Raw genomic sequence first — 27,522 nt, 5'->3', positions numbered from 1 at the left:
ATTATTGAAAAGTCATGGCAGCACTTCTGCTGGGTTTCATCACATACATCCAGTCTGATTCCTTTCACATAAAGCACTATCAGTTTTATGTTTCTCTTTTAGGCAAAGTTATATACAATTGACCCTACACATGTTGGAGAAGTCTTCTATTGAGGAGCTGATGTACGACAAAACACCAGAACCATTTGATCTAAGAGCTCAGTTTTTAATCACGAACGTAAGGGAATGTAAGGCTGCAGTGAGTTAGAGGGATGGTTGGCAGCAGAGGGTAGCCAACTGTTTCTGTTTTGTTCAGTGTTTCTTTAATTGATCAATGGGGGGAAAAGGAACGTACAGCTTGGGTAAAGGGGAGAAGAGATTCATTTTGAGTACTCCTAGGTATTCTTGTTTCTTGTTTTTTTAAACTCTTTTAATAATATACTTTTTCCCCCTTAACAATTATATCCTAAGACATGTGACACTTTTGCCAAGATGACAGCGTATGTCATTCATTACTGTTTTCCATCTGTGTTTGTTTTCACATGTAGTTAGATGTAGATAAAGAGCAGCTGTATAAGGTACATATTTTCTGAGTTTTAACTGAATAATAATTCAGTTGAATTAATTATCTGTACCGGTTATCAATTCCTTAATGATACCATGTAGCAAACAATGAGTGCTGAAGCGGCCTATAACAGTTAAGTGTATTAATGCTTGTGCACCTAGAGTCATATGGAGATTGGCTAGGTGGCTCTGTAGATCTTGGTAGGACTTGATCACCTGTCTGGAAATAGACTAGTTCAGGTTGGGCAGCTTGGCTATGTTCCACATGTGTCTCTTCTCCGGCAGGCTAGCCCAGGGGTGCTCTCAGGGCAGTGGATGAGGCTGAGAAGGCAAACCCGCTGTACAAGTGCTTGTCAAACCTCTGCCTTCTTCACCTTAGCTCATAGTGGGAAGACAAGTCACATTACATGCTATGAGAGCTTTGATCCAGGGAGGGTGAAGAATTCAGGCCATTTTTGCAATTGATCACATATCTAAAAAAGTGCATCTCTTCAATTGAATGATAAGTGAGTAGGAATAGTTAAATTATTCATCTTGATGAAAATAAATGTACTTGGGCAAGTTAGTTAAACCCTCTGGGCTCAGTTTCTTTGTTTCTAAAATGGGGATAATAATGGTACCAATCTCACAGGATTATAGTGCGGAATAATTAGTTGATTCGGTAAATGTGTAGAACAGTGCTTGGTATAGACGTATGCACAGTTTGACTGTTAGCTGTAGTTATTAACATTATTATTATTACCATCATCTTCATCATTATTATTATTTTGAGGCATCACTGTTAAGCACTGACAAATTGTGAGAATGGTATGTTGTTGTATTAATACTTTCTTAAGCATATTTATTTTGTGATATTTTTGCTAATATTTATAGCACTGATACCATCTGTTCATGTTACAAGCATCATTATTTTAGGAATTATACATGTCTATATTCTAGAGAAAACAGATTTAACATTATAGAACTAGTTGGCACATGTTTTAATTATGATCTTAAATCTTCTTATTTAAAGATACACTGCAAATACTTTATATTTTTGCTTCCATTTCCTTGCTTTAATAAATTTTATACTAATCTTAAGATGTTGGAAAGCTTATGAATAATGCCAATTTATTTGATATTTACTAAAATTTTGTGATCATATATTGATATTAATTTGCTCTGTATGGTAACAGGAACATATACCAATGCTTCCCAAGCTCTCATATGCATACGAATCACCTGGGGTCTTGTTAAAATGCAAATTTTGATTCTATAGGTCAGCCATGGGGTCTGGAAATCTGCATCTCTAACAAGTTCCCAGGTGAGGAAGTTGCTATTGATCCCTGAATACCACGCTTTAAGTAGCAATGATATATTTAAGATTATATATATGTATGCATAATATATATAAAAAAATATATATTTACATTAAATAAATAAAATAATTAAATTACTTAATATGAATCATTATAACAAATAAAAGTTGTTCTTGCCACAATTGTTTAAAAGCATAATGTCATAAAAAGAAAATACATATTAAATATAACATAATAAATTAAAATATAATATTTAGTAAATGAAATAATATGTCTAAAGATATATATATCAAACATCTCTAAATGTCAAATAAGGTCTTTACTGGCAAAACAAAGCCTTCATTTACTATTTTGTTTCCCCAGAAACTAAGTAACAGCTTCTGGTCCTATAAATACAAGTACTTGTGGAGACTATTTTGTTGGTGAGAATATACTCAAAATCCCTGGGTCCTATAATCAAATAAAAGCTGCCTCTTAAACATGTAAAAAAGTATACTTTTTTTCTCCCTGTGGGCATTAGTCACAGCCTGATATTGTACATATTTGATTATGTAGAATTTCAGATAAATAAAATGCATTAGTCAACTAAATTTTCTACTTTTGAGTGTTAACTACAAATTATTTTTTGTTTCAAAATTCATGACTATAAAATCTTCTAAAAGGTCAGAATATTCTTCCCTTTATATGTAATCTTAAAAGTGTTCTGTATTTCTTTTTTAAAAAACTGGGTAGTGTCAGAACAGTATCATTAAAGGATATAATTAATTTTATTTTATTTATTTATTTTTTAAAATATTTATTTATTTATTTACTTGTTTGTTTATTTGTCTGTTTGCTTGCTTTGGCTGTGCTGGGTCCCACTTGTGGCACGCAGGATCTTAGTTGTGGCATGCAAACTCATAGCTGTAGCATGGGAACTCTTAGTTGCGGCATGTATGTGGGATCCAGTTCTCCAACCAGGGATCGAACCTGGGCCCCCTGCATTGGGAGCGTGGAGTCTTAGTCACTGGACCACCAGGGAAGTCCCAGGATATAATTAATTTTAAAATTGTAGAAGATGAAGGAGATTAGTATAAATTTCTACTGACCTCAGGATAAACCTTGGTAGACTACATCTCCCAAAGGTAGAAAGGGAAGAAAAAGCTAACTGAGAATACAGACATGTTAAATGGATCATTGAGCTTTCCATCTAAAGGTGTGTCTAATTAAGTTGAAAGCTGTTAAGAGTAAATAACTACTACCCTGTTCATGATAACAATTAATATTTGAGTTGTACTTTTGGATTCCATTTATAGATTATAATATAGCTATAGTTTACAATTCAATTTATAATTTACAAATTATTTTTTGTAATGATTTGAACCACCCCTATTATCTTATTTGATATTTGCAAGAAACCTTTGGAATTTGTTGTTATTCTTCAAGTGAGAACTTGAAGTCTGAGGCTCCCTCCTCCTCTCAACTTAAGCCTGGGGAGAAATATTCATAAAAAGTCCAGGGTCAGGGCCATTATTAGGCTGTTGATGGGAGGGGACTGAGTTTTTGATGACTGTAGAACATAGAGATTAATAGAATATTAATAGCTATTATTTACTGTGCATTTATTATGTGCTATTTCCCACAATATGTCTAATATCATTTCTCTATTCTCTCTTTTTAATCTATTTTGGAATTGCCTTGTATTCTAATAAATGCTATAAATTTGTCTGGAATGCTTCTTTTTATGTTTTTCCCTTCGAAACAGTGGTGGTGCTGGTACTAGGCAAACCTGTAGATATTAACCAAACATAATTTTCATGTAGTTGTAGATAAAAGCAAGAGAGATGTAGTAACTAAATGGAATTTGTGGACTACTACATAGCTAACTACTTTTACAGGAAGCCCAGGCTCATAACACACTGTAAAGGCTTTTCCAGGGATGAAACTCTATGAAAATGCTGATTCAAACTGTATGCATTTGTATACATGAACGTAAGTGCAATCCAAGCTTAATTTGGGAATATTTGAAACTAGATTAACAATCTTAGATCAAAGTTGGCAAAATATTTTAGCAAAGGACCATACAGTAAGTACCACAGTTTTTGCAGGACATACAATCTCAACAACTCTCCTCTGAACTTTGTAGCGTGAATTTGGCCATGGATTGTAGTTTGCCGACCACTGGCTTAGATTCTCAAGGTCACTGTTAGCTATTAGGCTATGATTATGCTGAATTATCTGGGTTTATGGCTTATTTACTGGTTACAAATTATGGAACATGGGTCCTCTATTCCCTCCACCCCCTCCTCTCATCCTGAACCGAGAAGCCCTGCTCGGTGCATGCAAATGGCCCATCACAGTATTTTCTTAAACAAAGACATTTCCCTCAGAAGAGGAATTCTGCTGCTACTGTTAAGATAATAAGTACACCACAGATGGTCCTTTCATTTCAAAACAACCACAACATAAAAGGAGATAGGAAATTTTTGTTTAATTGTTGTGTTTTTCTATTCTGTTATTTGATGATTTCGTTTGGCAAAGTTACAAACTAATATTTAAGCTTCTGCTGGAACTCAACTGCTGTTGATTTCTGTTGTGATGGTGTTGCTGGCTCTAAATATAGGCTGGGCAAGAAGAGAAAAAGACACATCAAACTCCTTATCTATTTCATTTTGGCAGTTTCAAAGAGTTTATATTTGAGCTTAAATTTAAATAAGTCTTCTCATATTATCACTGCCAGTTTTAGAATGTTTCACTGGCACAGTCATGGTATGACTCAAATAGATAAATACCATCAGTTAGGTTAGGGCTGCGTTGATAAGCCACCTGGGGTTCCTTCTTTCTTTAGTACTGTTCTTGCCACTCTACATTGCAGGTCTCAAACTGGGTGCTCAGAGGGCCATCCCAGACCCTTGGCCCGTGCTACATTGAACAACAAAAACAAGAACAAAGAAATAGCCGCCACCATACAAAGGAGATTTTTATCCAGAAATCTGGATTTTTTTACTTCCTTTGAAAAACCAGGAAGAACTTTTGCAGATCTAAGGTTTTTATTTTCCCATGAGAACCGTCATCCTTTCTGCCATTCTGTCCATCCCCTCAGCTCTGAGCCCGAGTAAGGGGCATTGATCCTCACATGGTCTGTGTTGGGCTGCAGCCCGCAGGCCTGCAAGCTCTGTACTTGCTCAGCTTCTAGACCTAGGAAAGAGCCCGGAGTCAGTGATAGAGAAATCAATGGTTTACTGGACGGGGGGAATCTTACACCTCTGAAGCAAGATCCTGGAGCGACACCCCACGGTGTTTGGCAGATGGCAGGCAGGAAGGGCAGCAGTCTCTGCCCCCCGGGGGGGAGGAGGAGGTTACCAGTTATAGGGGGAATTGACATTCGGTTGGCTCATCTGTTACCAGGGAAACTAGAAGAGGGGCATGCCCCTCCCCGCCCCTTTGATAAGCTGTCAGGGCGGAGATGTTCTGATCTAAAGATTAGAACAGTCACTAGCTGGGACAGGGGCAAGTATGTAGGAAGGTCAATCAGGTGAGTAGGGTGTAGGTGAAGCAGGCCCTGGTCCAGTGGGGAATGTCCTGAGAGCAGGACAACAGCCATCTTGGGGGGCCTGATCATAGAGGCTAGGTGCTCTGATGACGACAGCCTGCTTCACTCTCATCTCTGCCTGGTCAGTATAGGCATTTGAGTTTGTGGTTCCAGCCACAAACATGATCTCTGGGGAGCTCATCAATTACAATTTTTTTCCAATCCTACCTATGGGACTATTCACTCCATCTATCCCTCTAAAGCATATTGTAGGATTCAAACACAAAACTATGACTCTATTAATTGTACAGTTACTATCAAGAGCATTTTTGCTTGGGTTATGTGTGGTGTGTTTTCTTTATTTGGTCAAAGTCACTTTTTCCTTGCAAGGAAATACCTTGTAGAAGTTAGTGCCAAGAAAAAGAAAAGATTTTCTCTCTTTAATAATTTGTATTACATAAAGCCTTTCTCTTTTTGTCTCAGCTACCAGGAAGTTCAGAACTCAATTTAATAATGTGTCATAATTCTGGTGGTATTTCTCTCCTTATTTTATGCACCCTTGATTATTAAATTAATACTAATTACTAACATGAATACACAACTACACATGTCCTACAAACAGTTTTCAAGTCCATTTTGTAGGAGATTGGGCTTCAACACCTCAGTATATAATGAGTGTTACTAACTTCTCAAACCATCCTCCACAATGACAACAGAATATAAAACACTAATCAGACTATATCATCATTCCCTTGCTTATTCAAGAACTCTGCATGTCTACCTCTTGCTTATAATAAGAAGTCTAACCTGTTTATCAGAGTGCACAAGACCCTTTATTACATTTCTCTAACCTAGCACATGATTCTGCATTTCGGCCCTCACAGAGTCCCAGTAATGGACTGATGATAGTTTTCCAAATGTACCATGGCATTGCCCACATCTTGTCCTTCACAGTACCATTTACCCCACCTATAGTCCCTCTAGGAAGGTAAGTTTACCACAGCAAATATTGCATTGTACTAGCATTTTTAAGCACAAAAATTTTAATAAAACTCTTCCAGGAAGAATCCTGTTCATTTTGGTACATCTGAGGCTGAGCCCAACTGTTCATACAACATTGTTCTCACTGACTAATCATTTAACTAAATTTTGGTTTGCAGAATTGTTGATAGAATTGAAATAACTGATACAGGGTTATTTTTGACTATAAATAATGGGAAACCTTTTCAGAATAAATATTGAGTGCTTACTATATGCCAGGTCCTCTTGTAAATATGTAACGTGTATTGATTCACTCAATTCTCCCAACCACCGTATTATCCTATGATTTTTGTACCCATTTTAGAGATGAGGAAACTGAAACCCAGGGATTAAGTAATTTTCCCAAGGACTCACAGCCAGGAAGGAGTAGCGTCAGGGTTGACCCCAAGAGGTCTGTTTCCACAGATGGCATTCATAGTCACCCTGTCTCCCATTTGCAGATTGAAAGTATATTTGTCCCTTATGACAGCAAATAAGTAGTAACCAATCTCAACTTTCATTAGTCCTACCAGTTCTCATGAGAATGATGGGATTATTTTGAACTCCAATATTTCATGAGCAGATTGTATTCTCGAAAAGTCTAGAGAAGTCTAGCAAAAAGCATTAGACAATAGTAATTTTGAATGTAGTGTGTATGCATGTAAGTATGTGTATGCACATTAATTATTTAACCAAGAATAAAGAAGGGTGAAAAAGTTCCAGCCAGTCTCTACCATCACAATCACCTGAAGGCAGTGGCTCTCACTGTGGAAGACAGAATCACCTCCCTATGAAGTTATTGGCCTGTCTCAATAAAAAGACAAAGGACATGCCAAAGTCTAATGTGTTTGTCCTAGAAGGTGCACATTCAACCAACATCTTATGTTTATTAGTCTTAGAGCATTCCATTTTATTTTCCTCACCACAAATGTATGAACACAGACCCTTTTATCAGTCTTTCCCCTGAAGTAGGGCCTGGAGACTGACTCACCGAGACTATCATTTATTAGAGAACTAATAGGAGGATATTTGGAGAAATAAAACTTTGCGGAAGACCAGAATATTTATTTGGATGGTATCTAATTCAAACCTGAGGTAGCATCATCTCGAAGAAATGAAGGTCTGCATAAATTCCTTTGGGAGGGGGCTAAACCTGTCTTCTGGCTGTTTTAATCTCATCAGATTAATCACTGCAACTATCATCTTTGTCATAAAAAGCACCTGCCATTAACAAAACCTGTTCCCCTTGGAAAACAATTTAACTTTCAGTGAATTAAAGTTATGGGGCACTCTGAATAAATCGTATCCTGCAAGAGACACCACTTGATAATTAACACTCTCATGGGAAATACTGAAAGAACGTTTCTACAGACAATAATGTCACATTCCTTATTATGGCTAGCATAACTTTAACTCTTAAAGGTTTTATATTTTTAGACCCTAAAGGATATGTTTTTCAGAATGTGTATAGAAAATAACTTTTTTAAAAGAAAAACAAAAGTTACTATTTTCTGTAGTCATAAAAATCTATTAAGGTGAAAAAAAATTTAACTACCTGATATTTTTTAAAAAGTAATGACAATAAAGCTCTGTTTTGCATCTGTATTCCATAAATATGGACGAGCACAGTGTTGAGCCTATTTAAAATAGCCACAAAAGCTAGTTAAGTGACTTCCATGGTCTGTAGCTAGGAAGGCTGAATTTTTAAATTATTTTTCACAGAGGTCTCTCTGAAATGCCTTTGTAGGTTAAATTTTAGAAGTATGTAAAGCTCATCTATGAATATTTGTGTTATTAATGATAATCATAAAGTAGCAAGGTTTGTGTTATTCATCAATCAATGTAGATCATGGCTTTGAGAGTCATGTTAACTCACTGTACTCTTTCCAAAATGTTTTTTTTTTGGCTGCGTTTGGTCTTCGTTGCTGTGCGCGGGCTTTCTCTAGTTGCAGTGAGTGGGGTCTTCTCTTTGTTGTGGTGTTCGGGCTTCTCATTGCGGTGGCTTCTCTTGTTGCGGACCATGGGCTCTAGGTGCGCAGGCTTCAGTAGTTGTGGCACGTGGGCTTCAGTAGTTGTGGCTCACAGGCTCTAGAGCGCAGGCTCAGTAGTTGTGGCGCACGGGCTTTGTTGCTCTGCAGCATGTGGGATCTTCCCAGACCAGGGCTCGAACCCGCGTCCCCTGCATTGGCAGGCGGATTCTTAACCACTGCACCACCAGGGAAGCCCTCCAAAAATTTTATTCAGGGCAGCTGTTGATGATTCTCTTCAAGAGTTCCAGGGGGACTCTGAACCATGGATTAGGTCGTGATTTTCAGCTCCTGTCACTATGACCAGCTAACATGACACCTGGCCTCTGCTCCAGGGGCTAGTTTGTATGCCAGCTGATTGTCAGGGGCTTAGTTTGAGGTGTCAGCTTGTCTCTTTGTAGGTAAAATGTGTCACCCTGTAATATCAGTGACCTAGTGAACAACTGGCAACAGGGTATCATGTAATTATTCCTATGGAAATATTGAAAATAAGCTATACCTTACACGTATATTTTATTTTGTTTAGTTTGTTGTGAATACAGGATGCTACTTTAGCCTGTTGTTTCTGTTTATACTCTGGTTGAATTGTATTCTGTTCAACTGAAATTATTTTGAGTTTGCTCCTGTATTCTATTTTCTAATTAAAGGACATCCATACTTTTGCCTATATATATACACACACACACACACACATATGTATATGTGTGTGTGTGTGTATATATATATTCCCAAAAGTAGCAACTTCTTCTCTATTCATTGTATGTTGATAAATGTATATGGACAATTAATACCTACAGGAAGAGGTACATCTGGCCATCCCTGCCCAAGGGCTGACTCGTTGGCCATTGTGGGCAAGTTTATGGAAGAAGGAAGAGGAAGCATGAGCAAGCTCCCATTCCTTCCTCTAACTTTCATTTCTTCCTTTTCTCTCAACAGGAACTTTTTACCCCTGAATGCAAGTTTAAAGAATCTGTTTTTGAAAACTATTATGTAATCTACTCATCGATGCTGTACAGACAACAGGAATCTGGGAGAGCCTGGTTTTTGGGATTGAACAAGGAAGGGCAAGTTATGAAAGGAAACAGAGTAAAGAAAACCAAGGCAGCAGCTCATTTTCTACCCAAGCCATTGGAAGGTGAGTGTTATGTGTGTTTTATCCCTATCAGATTTATCACACATTTATCTTTCACACTGATGACTCTACCATGGCCACAAGGAGCCCTCATGGAACGCTGGAAATGTTCTTTATCTTGATCTCAGTGGTGATCCACAGGTGTCTACATAAGTTGTGCATCTAAGATTTGTACACTTTACTGTATATATGTATATGTGTGTATATTATGTATATATATACATACACATATATTCCATTAATTTAAATATGTCCGTACTCATTTCTCATGTCTCAGATCCTAACTACCCCAACCTCTCTAGCCCCTAAATAATTTAAATTAATTAATTAATTTAAGAAACTTAAAATCTGTAATGACATTATAAAGCTGTGACTATGACAATAGGTATACTAGAAAAACTAAGTTTTGAGTATTATGGAATGTTTGAGTATTTGCCCATTTTGCTATTATCTAGCTGAAAGTAACCACATATTTGTGAATTAGTATAATTACAGGAAATATAAAGAGTTAATAAGTTGGCCTTTAAAGAACTTGTTGATATTAGATATCTCCCTTCCAAACTGCATAATTGTTTAGTAAATTCAAATGTGGCTTGACCTTCTTTTACACTCAGCTGTAAACAATGAAGCCTTCAGATTTACTTTGATTAGATTTCTGGAGAGGAGGCTACAAAATTTTAATTAATCAGAAACATCTGCACATTTCTCATTAAGGATTCTACCGGAAGTGTCATTTTATCTATGTAACATTTGCTTGGGAACTACCAAAAGAAATTGATATTGAGGCTTTTCAAAAGTGTTTTCTATTCAAATGCTTTTGTTTACCTTTTGCAGAAAATCAGACCTGCAGTAACTAAGTAAACGTTTGAAGCCAGCTTACACGGTTCGATTTTTCTTTTTGTTTCTTATTCCTACAGGAAAGCCATCAAGAGAAACGCACATTGGTTTTATGATCCGTATTGTCTTTATAGGAATAAGATAACTTGAAATATTGGACGCTAATTATTAATTATCTGTGGACATATAATTCAGCTTTCAGTTTGCCTAAGTTTGGAAAACCAGTCTTGTTGGTTAATACCATCTTTATAATTTCCGTGATATTGACTATCACTCTTAACTAAATTTGCCTCTAGAATGAGTCATTGAAATGCAAACAATTAGCCACCAGGGCCTATCTAGGAAAGGAAAAATTATTCCAGTCTGAAATATGAGTGAATTATTCTCATTCTATGACAGATCATAAGGAAAATGAGAATAAAAATAAGAAATCAGAGGGTTTCTCTGTTCTTCCAAAATAACGTATCCATGATTTGGCTTTACCACTTCAAGTGAACTTTGAGACCATCAGATATTCAAATGCGAGTGAAAAAATTTAAAAACTAAGTCCATAGCAACTCTACAAAAATCAGGCAAAATCTGGAAACCAGCTATTTAGTATATCCAGCAGGAAATATCTGAGACCCTAAAGATATGGGGTAATAATGTCACTCTGCATTTTATTAATACACTGAACTGTTGTGTGTATATGTGTTTGTTGTGTGTTTATGTATACATGAAGAAGAGAGAAATAGAATTTTCAAAAAACTACCAGACAGAAGTACTCTAAAGACAATTAAGGGGGTATTATAAAGACAGGTTATCACATAGTGTAATTGATAAGGAAAATTAATTTCAAACTTTCAAAACTCATACAGGATATAAATTATATCATTGGAAATATTAGGGCAAATTAGATTCTTGATGAATTATTGGTGCTCTGGGGCATTCATATTCCTTACACAACTTCACTGCGTAGACGATCAAGATTAGCACTCTGATGCTGTTGTCGCCTGACTAGTGGGAGTGAGGGACTGGAAAGTGTGTCAAGGATATGGATTAATCTCTTAATCCTTTCACTTGCTAAGTCCTTTATTATAGGTCTGATACACATGTGCTTTCAAGTCTGTGTGCCGCTGAAAGATCTCACGATGCATTTGCAAAAGGTGAAATCCTACCACCTTGAACATGGAGAATGCATATAGTGGTTCATCCTAACGAAGCTTAAGTTCTCTTCGTAAAATATAGGCTTTCAAAACCCTAAAAAGCAGGTTGGGCAGCTCTAATTCACTTGTCTTTCTGATGGCAGATGATTTTAACTCAGTTTTCCCCAAGCATCAGTCACCCTGAAATCTCCTTTCCCAGGATTCCCTGGAATCATTTTCAAAAAAGCCACGTGAACTATTGTGATGAATGATGTCACCAGATCAATTCCCCAGAGCTTCCTCAGACGTCATTCCCACTTGCCCTCTTGCCATTCTGTACTTCTGCCTTATATGACATCAATTACAGATTTTCATGATTATACCTGAAAATGAGGCATAAAAAATATAAAACACCCCACACTTGCCTTCAATTATTTAAGGGTCTCTTTGCATGATTTTCGGGAGAGGAAATCTAAACAATGATCTCCAGAAGACCCTGGCTTAAGGAAAGTGAGTTGTTTGTATTGCTTTTATGGCTTTGAAGCTGACAGTAGTGTGATTATGTTGCCTTTGAAGCACTTGAGAGAAAAATAATTTAATGATCTAGGGGTGTAAATACCTAGAATGGAAAAGATGAGTGAGAATGAGTTCCACGTGTTGACAGTATGCAGTGGAAGGAAAGTCTTTTTCTCGCTGAACAAAGAGAATTAGGTTAAATGCTTGCCGTTCTCACATAATTCCTGTGGGGTGTGTGTGTGTGTGTGTGTGTGTGTGTGTGTGGCCACATCCCCCATTTAAACCTTCTCTCCTAGACAAAAATGCAGGTGCCCCCAGGTTTGTATTTTGGATACACAAACCAGAAAATGCCAAGGAAGTAATGTTTTCTGTTTGGGGGCTGGATTTTACTGCTTTAAAACAGGAATTCCCTCTTGATGGGGTTACTTGACTTCAGGGAAAACGGGACTGGGCCAACAGCTGAGGTCTGTGTGTGAAGCTAACCGGGTAACGTCTCCTTTTCCTCCTGCCCTCCCCGTCACTAGTTGCCATGTACCGAGAACCATCTTTGCATGACGTCGGAGAAATGGTCCCAAAAGCCGGGGTGACGCCGAGTAAAAGCACAAGCGCGTCTGCAATCATGAATGGAGGCAAACCAGTCAACAAAAGTAAGACGACATAGCCAGATCCTCACAGGTGTTGTGACTGACTCTCCCTGAGCACCGTTGAGTGATTTATCCTGGCCACACCCTCCTGTTCCGGGGCCCAGGAGCAGCCGGCAGTAAGCAGATGCTTGCTCCCCACTGGCTCGAACTTCTTGGTTGCAAGTGGATAAATCTCAACGTGTTGTGCCCTCACAACAGGAAGACACCTGGATAACCAGCTCAACTCAGACCATGGAATGCCCTACCAGATACGGAATGCCTTTTTAATATCTTTTCTGTGACTGTGACACTTCACGTGAATGACCTACTTCACAAGTCCACTCGATACCTTGCCTGCTGACAGCTACCCATATTCCTTTTTGAGTCCCGTTTCGGCGAATTCCATGTGTTTAAGTTCGATTTTGTAGCACACAGATACTCTTGAGTAATTTCTAGTTAGATGCTGTAAACCTGTGCTGTTATGGAGTTCTCTTCTTCCCGTTTTTACAGGGCTGCTGGCTCCACTGTCTGTGACCTTTTGCAGGGATTGTGTTCCTCTCAATCTTAACTGTCGCGGTTGGCTTAGTTGGGAGAGCGATCAGGGAAACAGAAAGCCTTCTAAACCTATTATGACACATTGCATCTATAAAGATTAAGAGTTTTGTCTCTGGCTCACACTACTGATGAAACACACATATACGCTCTGTCCAGTAGCAGATACTGTGCTCCCGAGGCCACGTGGCCGGGCTGAGAAACAGGGTCAAACGCAGTCATGAGAAGCGCTCTATGATCTGGGTTTGACATCCCCCTTAGTTTCTTTGTGTGTGTGTGTGTTTTATACATATCACAAGCTTACTGGTAATGGTAACATTTGCCTTGCCCAGCGAGCAAGACCCACTGGTTTTTGAGAAAGTGGGTCCAAAGAACTCTGTAGGCCTTGTAGGCCTGATTAAGGTTCATTTTCATCTATGAATCCTCATTATTTGGAAAAAAGGAAAAAAAATCAATAATTACAACCTACAAGAATTGCGCTACCTAAATCCATTTCAGATAGAATCCTTCCTGTTTTTAATGAACCAAACTTAATGCCATCCCCAGTTTGGGCTGCATTCCACTCATACTCAGCAGAGCATGGGCAAGGCGGCTGTTGTGTTCTTTTCTGCAGCAGCAATGCAAACGTTAGTTATAAATTAGACTTTAATATTTTTGGTGTTTAACAAGTTTTTAAACTGGACATATTAGGAAAAAAATATTTTTTTTAGCTCAGCATGCTGAGTCAGGTACTGTGTAATTCACCAGTCCATACCTCTGACTCAGCTTCTTGGGCTCCTGTGGCCAAATGGCTGAGTTAGAGGTGCCTTGCCATGATCTCAGAATGCAGTCTGTTGAATTATTCTAGATTAAAACTAAAGACAAACCAACACGTTCAAACATCAGGTTTTCGGTCCATACAATTTTTTTTTTTTTCTTTTCTTTGATTTTGCTTTCTTAACTTACTTTGGAATTTAATACTGCTGAATTCTGAGCTTAGGAAAGACAACGACTAAGAAAGTCCATGAATAGTTGACTCCATGGTGAAGAAACCATGCAAAATGTTCAATATTGGATAAAAAGAGTTTCAAAATGTTTGATACTAAACTGTTTGGAAATATATTTGTTAACTCTGTGTATACTTAATAAATTTCAATGTTTTCTCCTCAGAAGAGTTAACTGAGACCAAACTGAACCTCATTTATAGAAAACTATACGTGGGATCAATGTACTGGCCTCTTGTTATTATTTCCATGTGGAAGGATGACCCAGTCGCCATTTTCTCCCATCTGCACTGTATTTACTGGGAAATTATTTTGTCACTGCTTTCCTAAGTCTCCATGACAGCCCTTGCCCAGCATTTAAAAATTTTGGCCTGCTTAGCTGATTAAAGATTTACTATCAATTTAACTGTTTATGCTTATTTCATTTTCGTATTGAATTCCACTTTAATAAATAAAAAGTTAGCATAACGTTTGAGTAGATTTATTGTCGATAGTGCTAAAGTACAAATACAACAAAATGATTCTTTTGACCTCTCGATTTCTTGTTACACCATTTTAAAGCCTATTATTTTTAACAGGCTAAGTTAAAATACATTAGATGAATTTCACTAACCAATTGTTTAGGGAAGACATATATTCTGTAATATGTGGCAACTTGAAATTCCAATTAGATGGACTTACCCTACTGTGCACGGGCACGCGCGCACACACACACACACACACACACACACACACACACACACATCAAACAACCCCACCTATATGTTTTTGATAATCAGCCCTACTTGCTGGTTTCTTTTTCCCCTGTAAGCTTGTTTATTGGTTAAAATTATGACAAGATTTATTTTTGTAAGTGACTGAGATTTCAGTAAATGTGTATCTCTGTTTTGTTTTTTACATGAGTTATCTATAAGGGCATTTATCCCTATGAATGGATGTCAAAATACTTTCTTAATATATGTTTAGACGTATTGCAGAGGGGTCCTTGTTATTTGTGATTTAGTTAGATCATTTCCTCTGTGTCTGGTCTGACCTGTTGCATGGAACAAGGACAGCACTGATGAACTGCATGTTGTAGGACCTGTGTATCAAGAACCATTGGTGTGTATTAATCTACATACAAAGAGTTTGTCTGCATTGTACAGTTTCTGTGTTGAATATCATTTGTTCTATTCATAAATACAACATATTGAATAAAATATTTATATGACGGCATATTCAAAAACACTGAACAACTTTATGTAATGAAATGGCATTGCATCACCCACAGATATAGAGAAATGTCATGTAAATAAGTTTGGTAAACTCATTTTCCCCCTTTACCATGCCAAAGAAAATTTTAGCTCTTTGACGATACCGCTCTTGCGATTTTTCCAGGATAAGAGTCCACCATTTTCTCCCCTCAAAAATTGCTGTTTTAAGTAAGTGCAATCTGTCACATTTGGTGTTCTGTACAGTAAATCTGATGGAATTCATTTGTATTTAGAAACCACCACGTGTTCTGTACCTCCATGTACATATGTCAATCTTATCAACTCTTTCCAATATCACATTCCTTTTGCATCCATATCTGGTGTGAGAGGCTTATGTCTACTGATTTGTTATGGTAGCTGACTGTTTCACTCATTCCTCAACAATGCTCTGGAATGTTCATTGGTTTGATATTTCAGGTGACATCATTTTATTTTCCTATAAGTTTGCTTTCTAAAATATTTTGCTACAACTTTACTTGGAAAAATATAGAAGAGATGCAAATGGTTCCGCCTATATAAAGAGTAAAATGGAACTGAGCATCATGTCATTACAAATCTTGGAGAATTTAGAGATTCGTGCTCTAAATGTTCCCTTGCCCTAAGTGTTTGGGGTAAGGGCTGGCTTCAAGATGGGCCCTCAAGACTCCTGCTGCAGTCCGTCTAATTGTTTGCCTCTTGGAGAGTAAGAAGAGTTTCTTTATCACACCTGGCTAGTTGCTTAATGAGTGCCTAAAGCACTAAAACAGCTGTTTTCAGGATGACTGACATCAGATTTGGTTCTTTTTTAAAAAACAAGAAAAAAACTTCTCTCTTTTTAAGTTAGACATGTATCACTTCATTTAAAGTTTTCTCCCTAATATTAGAGTGAGAATTAACATTTGAAGGAGAGACCAGATTGACTAAGAAATCCATTTTAGAAGGAATTGAAAATCATTAAAAATTATTTTCAATGTTATTTCAGAACAAGACTATATCCAGGGCAAGCTTTTGAGCTAAACACAGGCATATCAAACGCCAGGTGTGAATAGTATTACTTTGGAGTAAAATACATTTCATAGTGTAGCTTTCTTAGCTTACAAAGTGGCACACAGGGCCTGTTGACTCTCTCAAATACTGAGTAGGGTTTCAAAGGTTTGATAGTGAGTCTGCAAACAAAGGCTGAGTTATGTTTTTGTTTTTTCCTGGTTTTCTCTATCATTTGGTCTAATCCCCATGTTGTGTCTGCATTTGAGGTGGTGGAGGCCATTCCTTCCAATGTGCGGTAGGAATCTAGATTAGCTAAGAGTCCAGGAAGACAACAGGATATAGTGATTCGCTTAGGTCTTAGGATGTTAGTAGAATCTTATTAAAAAGTCCTTTATGGAAGAATTCCTCAGTGATGGTTAGCCAAGCAAGCAGGGTTGGTGCCAACACCATCTGCAAACGTGTCACATCCTTCCCAGTTGACGTTAATCCCACCATAACTGCCGACCAACTCGAACAAGCCAACAAAATTTGCATATTTTCCCTCCACCTATTACAAGTTTGTTCTTGCCCTGCCTTTTTTTTGAAGAGGGAGTTTTTATCTTAGTAATGGAATCAAAAGTCAAAGTATAAAATTACATTTAAGAAGGGTAGAATTTATGTCTTTACATGTAACTATGTTTATTTTTCTCCAACTTAAACATGTAAATTAAATCACTTCTTAATAGATCTATTGATGTTTCATTGCTAGAGACAAAAATCACACATAAAAACACACACAAGAACTGTTATAGCAGACAGAAAGAGGTAAAAAGAAAATATTTCTGTTTTAAAAGAAAAATATTCATTAGAGTTTAGGTACCATGTGACTTATGCTACAATTCAGTTTTGGTTCAATAATTCATAGCTAAATGAACCACAGAATATAGCTGACTATAATAGATTTTGTCAAAAAATTTGGACAAATCACATTCTGAACTTTATAATAAAGTAATTTCTCCATATTTAAACTTCTTAAAAAGCATAAATGCTGAGGACATTTTTCTTACACGAAAATATAAGAAGGGCAGCACTCTTGTTGCAGGGATAACAAATATAGAGAATGATAAGAAAACTAAGACACACCTAGGGTAACGTGATGAGACAGGAAACTAAGGGCCGTACCAGTAGAGCGGGATGGCAAACTACTGCTCGGCTGCAAGCCAAATACAGCCTGAAATCTGTTTCTTATGGCCCAGGAGCTCAGAATGAGGTTTTTATTTTTATTTTTTCCATTTTAAAGTATTAAACGTGAACAGACAAGAATCTTCTATAGAGATGTATGTGACCCACAGTCTAAAATATTTACTATCTGGTCCTTTATAGAAAGCAGGGCTCTGCAAGAGGGGAAACTGAAAGTCATTTGTATTACGATGGCTGGATAAGGTAATGAATTCCGATGTTCATGCATCATCACATAAGGCATCAAAATTGCAACTGAACAATGACAACAGATTTGTTTGAGGCTTAAAGTGTTTAGATAGAGAAGAGGAAAGAGTACAATCTGTATTATTTCTTGACTGCTTATAGTCTCCTCATTTTACAAAAACTGATATATCAATTGACATACTTAATAACAGAGATACAATTTACATGGTTGCACTCCTTAATCTCAGGAGATGACAATTTTATAAATCTCTTCAAGTATGAGAACACTATTAGTACTATAAAAATCAGCATCAGTTAAATTTTCTCTTAAATAATTTTCAATATCAAATTTTTAAGTAACTCAGCAGATACATATTTTCCTTATTTTTGGTGATTTGACTTAGAAAAGTCCAAGCCATGACTCTAGAATATTTACATCATCAAGTAAAATTTCCAAGCAAAAATTTTCATCTTAAACAATATGGAAATGATTTTGTTACATTATTCTAGGATTTTACAAAATATAAATCACATTTAGAAAAAAAGTGGGGTTTTTATTAGCTCTAAATATTTAAAGGTTGCCTAGAGTAATGTGTATAAGTAGACTTAACTGTAAATATGTAAGGGAAGTCCAAATTATTGTACATTTTCATAATGCAATGTGAATTTCATACAGAGCAGAATTTCACCATTAAGAAAATAAACATTTTGTTCTTATTACTGAGTGAATATTTGTAATTTCTATTGCAGCCATTTCTGGATTTTTAAAAAATCCTCTGAGCTTTTGAGACTTTTTATTATAGTATCTCTTCTTGATTTCTTTGCATGCCCCTACTTTTCCAGTAAGTAATGTATCCTTATAAATAAGAATCTTTTAAGAGAAGTGAATGTATATTTCAGGCCCATCATATATCTAACTATATGTTGTCTTTTTAAAAGGCAAGTTACCATGGAGTAAACAGTAAAAAAATTGTATTTCTTGTATATGTAACCCTTGCCCAGTTTTTAAAAATGTTCTAGAAACAGAAAATAGATACCCCTGAATAAAAATTCATTTTTTTGGGTTAATCCTCAGTAGGCAAATATATACTGACACAGAATATAAGCAACTTATGTCACCATTTACTAAAAATGTCGAATTTTGCATTTTTCATATCTTCCTTAATCTTGAGTCTTTTTTTGGTGTGAGTTTATTTTTAATTTTTTTCAAAGTTTTTTTTTTTTTTTGATGTGGACCATTTGTAAAGTCTTTATTGAATTTGTTACAATATTGCTTCTGTTTTATGTTTTAGTTTAGTTTTGTTTTGTTTTATTTGGCCACGAGGCATGTGGGATCTTAGCTCCCCGACCAGGGATCGAACCTGCACCCCCTGCATTGGAAGGCGAAGTCTTAACCCCTGGACGGCCAGGGAAGTCCCTTGTGTGGATTTAAAGTGGGACTAGACAAATGACAAATGACTTAATGGCTAAAATGACCAGTTTTTTTTTCAAAAGCACTGGTGATGTAGTTTCTGCCTGCTCTCCTACCCCATGTGTGTTTGTATACCACATACCTCATGTCTCCATATGGAAATACTGGCAAAATATGGTCAATGGATTTATGTGAGGATATGTCTTTTCCTTAGACTCTAATATGGTCTTTCTTGTATAGGGGTGTGCATTTCTAACAACCGTGTAACTCAGTGTTTCTCAGCTCAGGCACCATTGATACTTGAAGTCAGATAATTGTTTGCTGTGGGAGGCTGTCCTGCACCAGAGGATGTTTGCAGCAACCCTGGTCTCCACGCGCTAGATGCCCATAGCACGCCCTCCCACCTCACCCAGTGGGACAATGAAACTTGTCTGTAGACATTGCCAAATGTCTTCTGGGTGGTAAAGTTGCCCTTGTTGAGAACCACTGATGTACATTAAGGTAGAAAAAAATCTTTCTGGCGTTATTTACATCAGAATTTGCTTAACTCATTTTTAATGGGTACCCAGATTTCACTGAGGCATTCAGAAATAGAAAAACATACAATGGTCTGTTTGACCTGTCCTAGTGATGATTATATATGGTTCCCTCTGCATTTATATGTTCTAATGGCCTAGAAAAATAAGAATCCAGTTCTCTGCCATGGATTGTTAAGGATATTCTGTGCCGAGCCAGATTTCACATGCATTTCCGTTCCATCCATCCCAGCATTCACAGTTTCCACAGCTACAGATTCCATTCCCTGCAATAAAGTACACAGGGGAGTCATTATCATGATCGAAAGTCACCAAGTTAAAATATGTTATTCTAAACCACAGCAGTTCATAATCAAGACCATTTCATTCATCCTCTGCAGATTTTCTTATTCTGTTCTGTAGCCATCTTATCATTATCTTGTTTAGCAGCTATGGGAAATCTGATTTTTCACATAATTAATGGCATCTGCTTGATGCCACCATCTGTGTATCATCTAATAGTGACCATCCTGTGTCACTCCAGGTGGCTTCCGTGTCATAATTTTGTTTTCCTGTAGAGAGCAAGTTATGTCTGACTTATGAATAAATGCTAAAAACCATAAAGTCCCCTGACATAGAATGAGGTAAGCTGAGGAATCAGCTAGAAGACGAGCCTTGTGCCATAGGGATGGACAGAGAGTGAATGTCTAGCTTAATGACATACACAAGCATTCATCTTTTACCTTCCACTAGAAACAAGGAGAACAAACATAACATGTCTCTCTTTCCCCTGTAACTTGTTCAAGCAGATGTATTTTCTAACCGATTATCAGGATTCAATAACTTGGGAGAGCAGTAGCTATGACACTGCTAAGTCTCCCTCATCCCCCCAATACACACACCCCCCCACTCCCTGCAGCCAACCAATACATCAACCGTCTTTGAATTAGTGGTACCCGGGTCCTGTTTAAAATGATACTCCATTCCTTACACCAGGCTCAAAGTAAAATGGTTGTCAAGACGATTATTTTCTCTTTTCAGTATGTAACTGCATATGTGTGAGTTGGGGGGGTGGTTACTTTTGTCCGCCAATGCCCACTCCCCTTCTGCAGTGACTTCCTATGAAGAGTGGGTCTTGATTACCCGGACGCGCTCCCGCCCAGCTGTCTACGGCAGTACGCGGTGGGTATCATCCGTCTCTATTGCCCGCCGTGACACAGGACAGGTAGGGTAGGCTGATACTGCACCTGTGCAGATGAGACCGTCATGCTTGTCGCACTCCCTGTCGTCACAGCTGCAGAACTCTCCCGAAACATACCATTCTTCGGCAGAGCAAACGCACTTCCCACAGTGACAAGAACCTGAAATCACAAAGGGCACTACTCGCTGTCACCACTTAACTAAAGGTTTCCGTCTAGAACAGAATATCATCAGTGCAGCGACAACAGACTTCTAATAACCTATCCTCCAAAGGGAAACGTTTATTGAATAGCCGGTCGCTCAGAGGGGAGCCTGACTTAACTGTAATTCGTAAAGGTCATCCAGGAAAGGCTTCATTATGGATCTAGACAGTTGCAATTAGCCTTGAGCAAATGTTCCATGGCCCGGCCTGGTTGAAATGTCAGTGACAGCAGAATGTGGTGGATTCTTAGAGATGGCCTTCCAAAAAAGGTATTCAAAAATAGATGTTTTTTTCTTCTTTTTTTTTTCTGAATTGAATCATGCTTTAAAGGTGCTTGTTTTTTTAAAGGAATTGAAGAGCAAGTTCTATTAAGTGGGGATGCATTTATTAATAAAAGAAATACTAAATTACTGTGCTTACAATTCTGGATTTTTGTTTACATGATTTTCTTAAAATAGGGACACGCCTGTATATTGGGTAGCTCTTTAAAGTGCTAAAAATACACACATAGTAACTCATGTATATTCAATTTATCAGATTTCATTCTCAGGATTTCCTGCCATAATCAAGGATAGCTCTAATCCCCCCAAAATGTTCATCTTTTATGAGGCTCTAGGTCCAACCACCTTTTCCATTACTTTACACATCCCCTCTTTTTAATTAATTATTTAATTAATGTCACTAATTTAAAAATTCCTCTGGTTATTAAAAACATTTTGGTTTGCTGAGAAATAATTTTATTAATTATTTAAATATGTTTAAAAGAAGAGAAAATATATCGATTAAATGGTGTCACAAAGGGAAGAAAGCTCTCGCAGTCTAAATGTCTTCATCTGATGGCCTATAAAACCCCACGTGGCAAAATTACGCCTACAACCACAGTAAAGTCACCTTTAAAATTTAAAGGAAAACACATAAAAAGGACTTTCCCTTCCCTCTATTTCCTTGGACAGGTTAGTCTTTCCAAACATGTTTTCCTTTTACTAAAAGATGCTTATCACTAAATTGTTCTGGTCAAAAGTCACCTTAAGAGATTGTGAAGTAGAAAAAAGTACTTTGACCTATTTAACAAAATTCCAGACTCGGTAAGTTCAAAATACAGTCGGAGAGGGGCAGGAATCAATCATTAGTGCCTCTAGGAAGCATAGTGCTTAAAAAATGAGTTAACAAACTGAGTAAAGTGGCTAGAGAAAAGGATTTCCTCATACCATGGAATCAGGAAAGGATCTGTATAAATGTATCGCAAGCATTAAGCACCATGTGGTATTTCATATCATGGAAAGGACTATCTGCATTTTAGTGGCAAAAATCCCCAATGGCCAAGTTAAACTTTCCACATTCCTTGTCTTGTGGAAAATAAGGGAGTACTAGTTATGTCCTCAGAGCTGGGTTTACATTTGTTAAGTCCTTGCTTAAGCACAGCATGATTTCATTTAGTCTTGACTTGCTTCCCTGAGGGTCTTGGTTGATTTGCATTCTCTTCAGTAAAATCTAGACAACTTTCAGTTCTGATGAGTGTCTGACAGCCTGATGGTTGCTTAGGAACCAGTGAGCGGGGCCTTCCAGCTCAGTCTGTGAGGAAGGCTGGCTCTCTCTTGGTCTCATTCAGGTACAGTGTTACCTTATTTTAGAAACTTATTTATCCTAGTTTTAAAGATTTCTTTCAAATTTCTAGGCATGGAAGTGTTCACCATTCAACTGCTCATTTACTAAATGGTTAGCAACATATCTGCAAAAAAACCCCCCAAAAACAAAAAAACAACTTGGGATATTTCATTGACTTTTCATTGAAATTTCCTCAGAAAGCACCACATTTCGTGCTTTATTTCCATGAGTAATTACTGGAAGAATCTGATTGTTTTCAGTTGTTTCTAAAATAGTATTTCCTTTGCATTCCAAAGTTATTTCTACAAAGCAGCAGAAGTAAATGACTTTGTCCATGATATTCACATCTTACGCCTAGGATATTTTTTTTGTATTTTGTCACAATTCATGAAAAGATCTCACATTTCATTTTTAAACTTACCTCTGGCCTTGGAACTATTTTAATTACTGCTCTTGCTTCTGGAATGCTTAGCTTCAGACTATAGCAAAGTATTTTCCTAAAACTGGTAAGCTCAGCTAAAGTTAATATGGTATCATGGATAGACCATTTGACAAATAAATTCCAGTTCCAAAAGTCTACTAGTCACTGAAATACTTAAAGTGAAAAATGAGGACTGATTTTTGTATGTGCTATGAAAAAGTAGCTTTTCTCAGTCAGCGTTTTCCCCAGCTGTGTTGTTCTTTCCTGTTCGTGCCTCTCAGAGGTAGGAAATTCTTCTGCTTGTGAAACTAGGAATAGCATGTAATACTAACACATCGTGATTGTTATTAGGACCTCTTATAGCAGCGCCTTGGTTGTAAAGTGCTCTGTTTTCATCAGTAACTGGGGGTCAAACTGCCCACCTCTAGAAAGGGAAAAGCTTAGGCAAAGGATTCTGTCAGACAGGCACAGGCCACATGACTGCCAAGAGGGGAGCAACTGTTCAGCTCAGCTGGCCGGGCTCCACTCACACCCGTGAGACCCAATCCAGCTGTAGGGAGCAGCTGCCTCATCTTGGCAGGATCTCTAGGGCAGTAAGTTCATGACCACAATGTCACTGACCCATTTATTGTCTTTCTTAGTATAAGGACCCTAAAGAGAGCTCTGATCTCCCTTCTGCGCTTCTCACAGGCTTCCATTCCTCGGGAATCAACCACATTTTCTCATTTGTCTTCAGAGCACCCTTAGGACACAAGAAGGGGAAAAAAATGAAATTCTTCTGCCTTCAAAGATGAGAAAATGAAAGTACATCCGTTAACCTAAGATTCCTATCTGATTCAATCTACTCTTGTATCTACCTACCTGTGATGCCTCTCCCAGGGGAAAAAAAAACCAAAAACAAAAAAAACTTTCATATAGTTTCAAAAAATGAGACATGTGTCCTACAGATCTGCCCTGACAGCCATATCGGGTGAGGCAACTAAAGCATGGAGTGAAGACTGGTTTTTGAACCATGACTTTCACCCTTTCTCTTTTCCAGAGATGGAGAACGGGTCGGGCGGAGGGGTGGGATAGGTGGTGGAGGTACCGTGGACTTAATCTGGACGACGCATTACTCAAGTATCAACATAAGAGTGTAAGGGGTCATTGAGCGACATGCAGTTACAATCATTGTCACACAACGGCATCTTTAAGGATATCAGAGTGGATCACCTAGATCTGGGTTGAAGTTATCAGGGTAAGAACAGGTTAACAGGTTATTGTGTATTCTTGGATCCAAATAAATAAATCCCCAAACAAACAGCCTATAAATTATATCATGTATTCTGCAAAGGTAGCTAAGTTTAGGGGAGACCTGGCTCTGAGATCATCTCTGGTTATTCCCGCAAACAACTGAGTATAAGGGCGAGGCACCTTTGTCAGCTGCCCCATTAACAGAGTCGGACTTTCTTTTTCGTCCATCAAGCCTGACAAAATGCTGCAAACCAACATCCCAGCAGGCAGATTTCACTATTGTACTAACTCTTCCATCTGTTATGAAGGTCACGACAATGTATATCTTGTTTTAAATTTTTCTGTGGAGAGATTTATTGTCTTGGCTATAAATTTGTAAAGAAATAAAACGCTATTTCTTCATCGTCTCCTGAGGTGACGGCTTTATTCACAGCTCCTGGGGAGCACACATTTCAGCCTTGTTTTTTCTGCTGGAAACACTCAGCCGGGTCTGCGCTGCTAAGTGCAGTGCCCTGGGGATCTCAGGCCCACTATTCACACCTGCCCCGTGATCGGAGAAAGAAAAACACTCGATTTCCTTTGTGAAAATCGGGGTGAGGGGTTTTCGTTTACAAATTTGAGGACAAAGTACATGGCATTCTGGCAAGTCCATAGATGTATCCAGAAATACATGGCCCCAGTTTAAATAACTTGGAAGGGATTTCCTTCTCTGCCACCATGTTGAAGACCCTTAGTCTGTTTCATGAGCTGCTTTTCCTGTGGTTCTCGGGGTGGGGGTTGGATGGTGCCCTCTATGGGGACAAGGATAACTTCTGCATCCCCACTATTCTCTGAAAGACACAGGTCCACGATCTCACTTGTAGCACCTTTCTTGCTCTATAGTCCAGCATGGATTCTTCCAGAATGAAAAGAAAGGAGCCCACAGCCAGCTGCTGCCAACACTAGGCATGCCACCATCATCACTAACAGCAATCTCAAAACGTACAGCCTCGAGGCAGGTTTTACATTTCCTTCTGAGTTTAAAACTCTCTACCCGTTGAAGGAAAAACAAATAGTTTAGACAAAGATGCTTTCAACTCTTCATTGATACATGGATATATTTCCCACCACCCAAAGCAAACAATTAGAAAAGGCATTAACTAAAGAGATTTTCTTATTCTGTTTTGTTTCATTTTGAGGAAATGCCTTTGGGCCAATATTTAGTCAACCTATTTTTTTTTTTTTTTTTTTTTTTTACATTTTCTACATTTATGAGGCTAAAAAATGAGTCACTCTCCTAAGAATGTAATGACTTTAATAAGAATGTTTATTTCTTGAAAAGGGACAACTCCTCCTTTGGAATGAAATTCAGTTTGGGCAATGACAGAGTGCTATTCACTAGTCCGGTGAGCATGGTTTTGTGTTTTCTTCCAGCACCCGCAATTGGACATAACTTAGCCAAGACCTGCTTAGGGACACTGTTAATGATGTGATAGTGTGTCTAGTAAACAGATACACACACAGCTGCTGGTTTTTAAAATAAATATAAACAAGCACACAAATTTTTTAATATGAATTAAAATTCATATTAAAAAATTAATTTCTTAATTTTTTCAGGGTTTCTTCATTCAGTAGAGTTTATACGAAAAGCTAATATCCTTATTCTAAGGATAATGCCATTATGGAAAACCAACTAAAAGTACCTAAACTTTGTGATATTGTGTTTGGACCTATGCTCAAAAAAATCCAACTCAGACAAATTAGTCATTCTCAGTACTTTTTTTTTTTTTTTTAAATTGAGTCTTCCTATTTTAAAGTATTTGTTTATTTATTTATTTATGGCTGTGTTGGGTCTTCGTTTCTGTGTGAGGGCTTTCTCTAGTTGTGGCAAGTGGGGGCCACTCTTCATCGCGGTGTGCGGGCCTCTCACTGTCGCGGCCTCTCTTGTTGCGGAGCACAGGCTCCAGACGCGCAGGATCAGTAATTGTGGCTCACGGGCCTAGTTGCTCCGCGGCATGTGGGATCTTCCCAGACCAGGGCTCGAACCCGTGTCCCCTGCATTGGCAGGCAGATTCTCAACCACTGCGCCACCAGGGAAGCCCTCAGTACTTTTTTATACCCTCCATTCTGATCTGATAGCATTGTTTTCTTATTTCCTGTTTCATCCTTGAAGGTTAATTCCATCCCTACCTCCTTCCCTGTTTTCTTTATTAATCTCTTCCTCCTCAGTTCCTTCCCTTTGTCTTCCTTTTAACCTCTCCTTCCTTCTTTTTGGTTCTCCCAACAGAGCCTGAACCCAAAACAAAGTGTTTCCAGAAGCTGAGGCCCCCCTGAGAACCAAACTGGTACGAGATTTGTTCGGGACTTGGAATTAGATTGAATTTAACAGGAGAACAAACTGGGTACACAGTGATTGCTTTAAACTCGTTTGAGAGCCACCTGACTGCTGTAACTGCATTAGGTTGAGGGCATGGCCTCCTTGCCTGAACAACGAAAACACGAGTCTCAAATACAAGATTCCTGGAAACCAAGAACGTTGTTTTCTTTTGAAATGATCATGCTTGTATCAATTTTCAGCCTTCCTCCCGGCACCCTACGTGGTCACAGCATCCATCAGATTTTACCTTTGCAATTGTGTCAAGAAGTCCCCTTCAACCTGACAGCATCAGCCTTGAGAGAGAGGTGAAGCAACAGCCACTGTTTAGGGGCGCATCTCCGGGGCACATCCTGTTTCTGAGGGCTCCTCCATCGGTATTCAGCGATTCCCTTTCTTCCCTGTGTCTTCTTCAGAAAGATATTTACCTGCTAATCCTGCCCCAGGGTAGGTGTTTGAGGGTAAATGCAACTTCAGCTAGAGCCTTGCCCTGTCTGAAAGGGGTGGGGGGGATCATCTGTTCTGCAAGGAGGCTAGTGAGCTGAAGAAGAGAGCTGGGAAGCTCCAGGACATCTAGTTCCCTGCAGGGCAGCTCCGGAAAATTTAGTGAGAATCCGTGCACTTCCAGAATCTTCCTAGGTGTTTTCCTAGTCACTAGCAAAGAGGAATGTGACAGCCTCCTAGATGGGCCCATAGGCACTGTGAGAGCAGGATTTTAAAGTCTCCTGGAGAATTTATACAGAAGCATCAACATCAAGATAGCTAAAATTCAATCTATTAATTAGTATTCTTT

At 38.1% G+C, this 27,522-nt stretch overlaps 2 protein-coding genes across 5 annotated transcripts in view; one reads left to right on the top strand and one right to left on the bottom strand.

The window, feature by feature from the left end:
• The window catches only part of FGF14 (fibroblast growth factor 14), a 621,870-nt gene extending 602,963 nt beyond the window's left edge, over positions 1-18,907 (top strand). For all 3 annotated transcript variants that reach the window (XM_036831495.1, XM_036831497.1, XM_036831496.1), the window contains 2 exons: positions 9,336-9,534; positions 12,533-18,907. In XM_036831495.1, the coding sequence (XP_036687390.1) occupies positions 9,336-9,534; positions 12,533-12,669 (336 nt within the window). In that variant the 3' untranslated portion in view covers positions 12,670-18,907. The remainder of the gene's footprint in view (positions 1-9,335; positions 9,535-12,532) is intronic.
• Positions 18,908-19,279: 372 nt separating this feature from the next.
• ITGBL1 (integrin subunit beta like 1) overlaps positions 19,280-27,522 on the bottom strand; it is a 211,786-nt gene continuing 203,543 nt past the window's right edge. For both annotated transcript variants that reach the window (XM_036831493.1, XM_036831494.1), the window contains 2 exons: positions 20,963-21,076; positions 19,280-20,002 (listed from right to left, as the gene is read on the bottom strand). In XM_036831493.1, coding sequence (XP_036687388.1) covers positions 19,911-20,002; positions 20,963-21,076 — 206 coding nt within the window. In that variant the 3' untranslated portion in view covers positions 19,280-19,910. The remainder of the gene's footprint in view (positions 20,003-20,962; positions 21,077-27,522) is intronic.

This window comes from Balaenoptera musculus, chromosome 18 (assembly GCF_009873245.2).
Source record: "Balaenoptera musculus isolate JJ_BM4_2016_0621 chromosome 18, mBalMus1.pri.v3, whole genome shotgun sequence".
Classification (NCBI taxonomy): Eukaryota; Metazoa; Chordata; class Mammalia; order Artiodactyla; family Balaenopteridae; genus Balaenoptera; species Balaenoptera musculus.
This window is presented reverse-complemented; position numbering and strand designations above follow the sequence as displayed.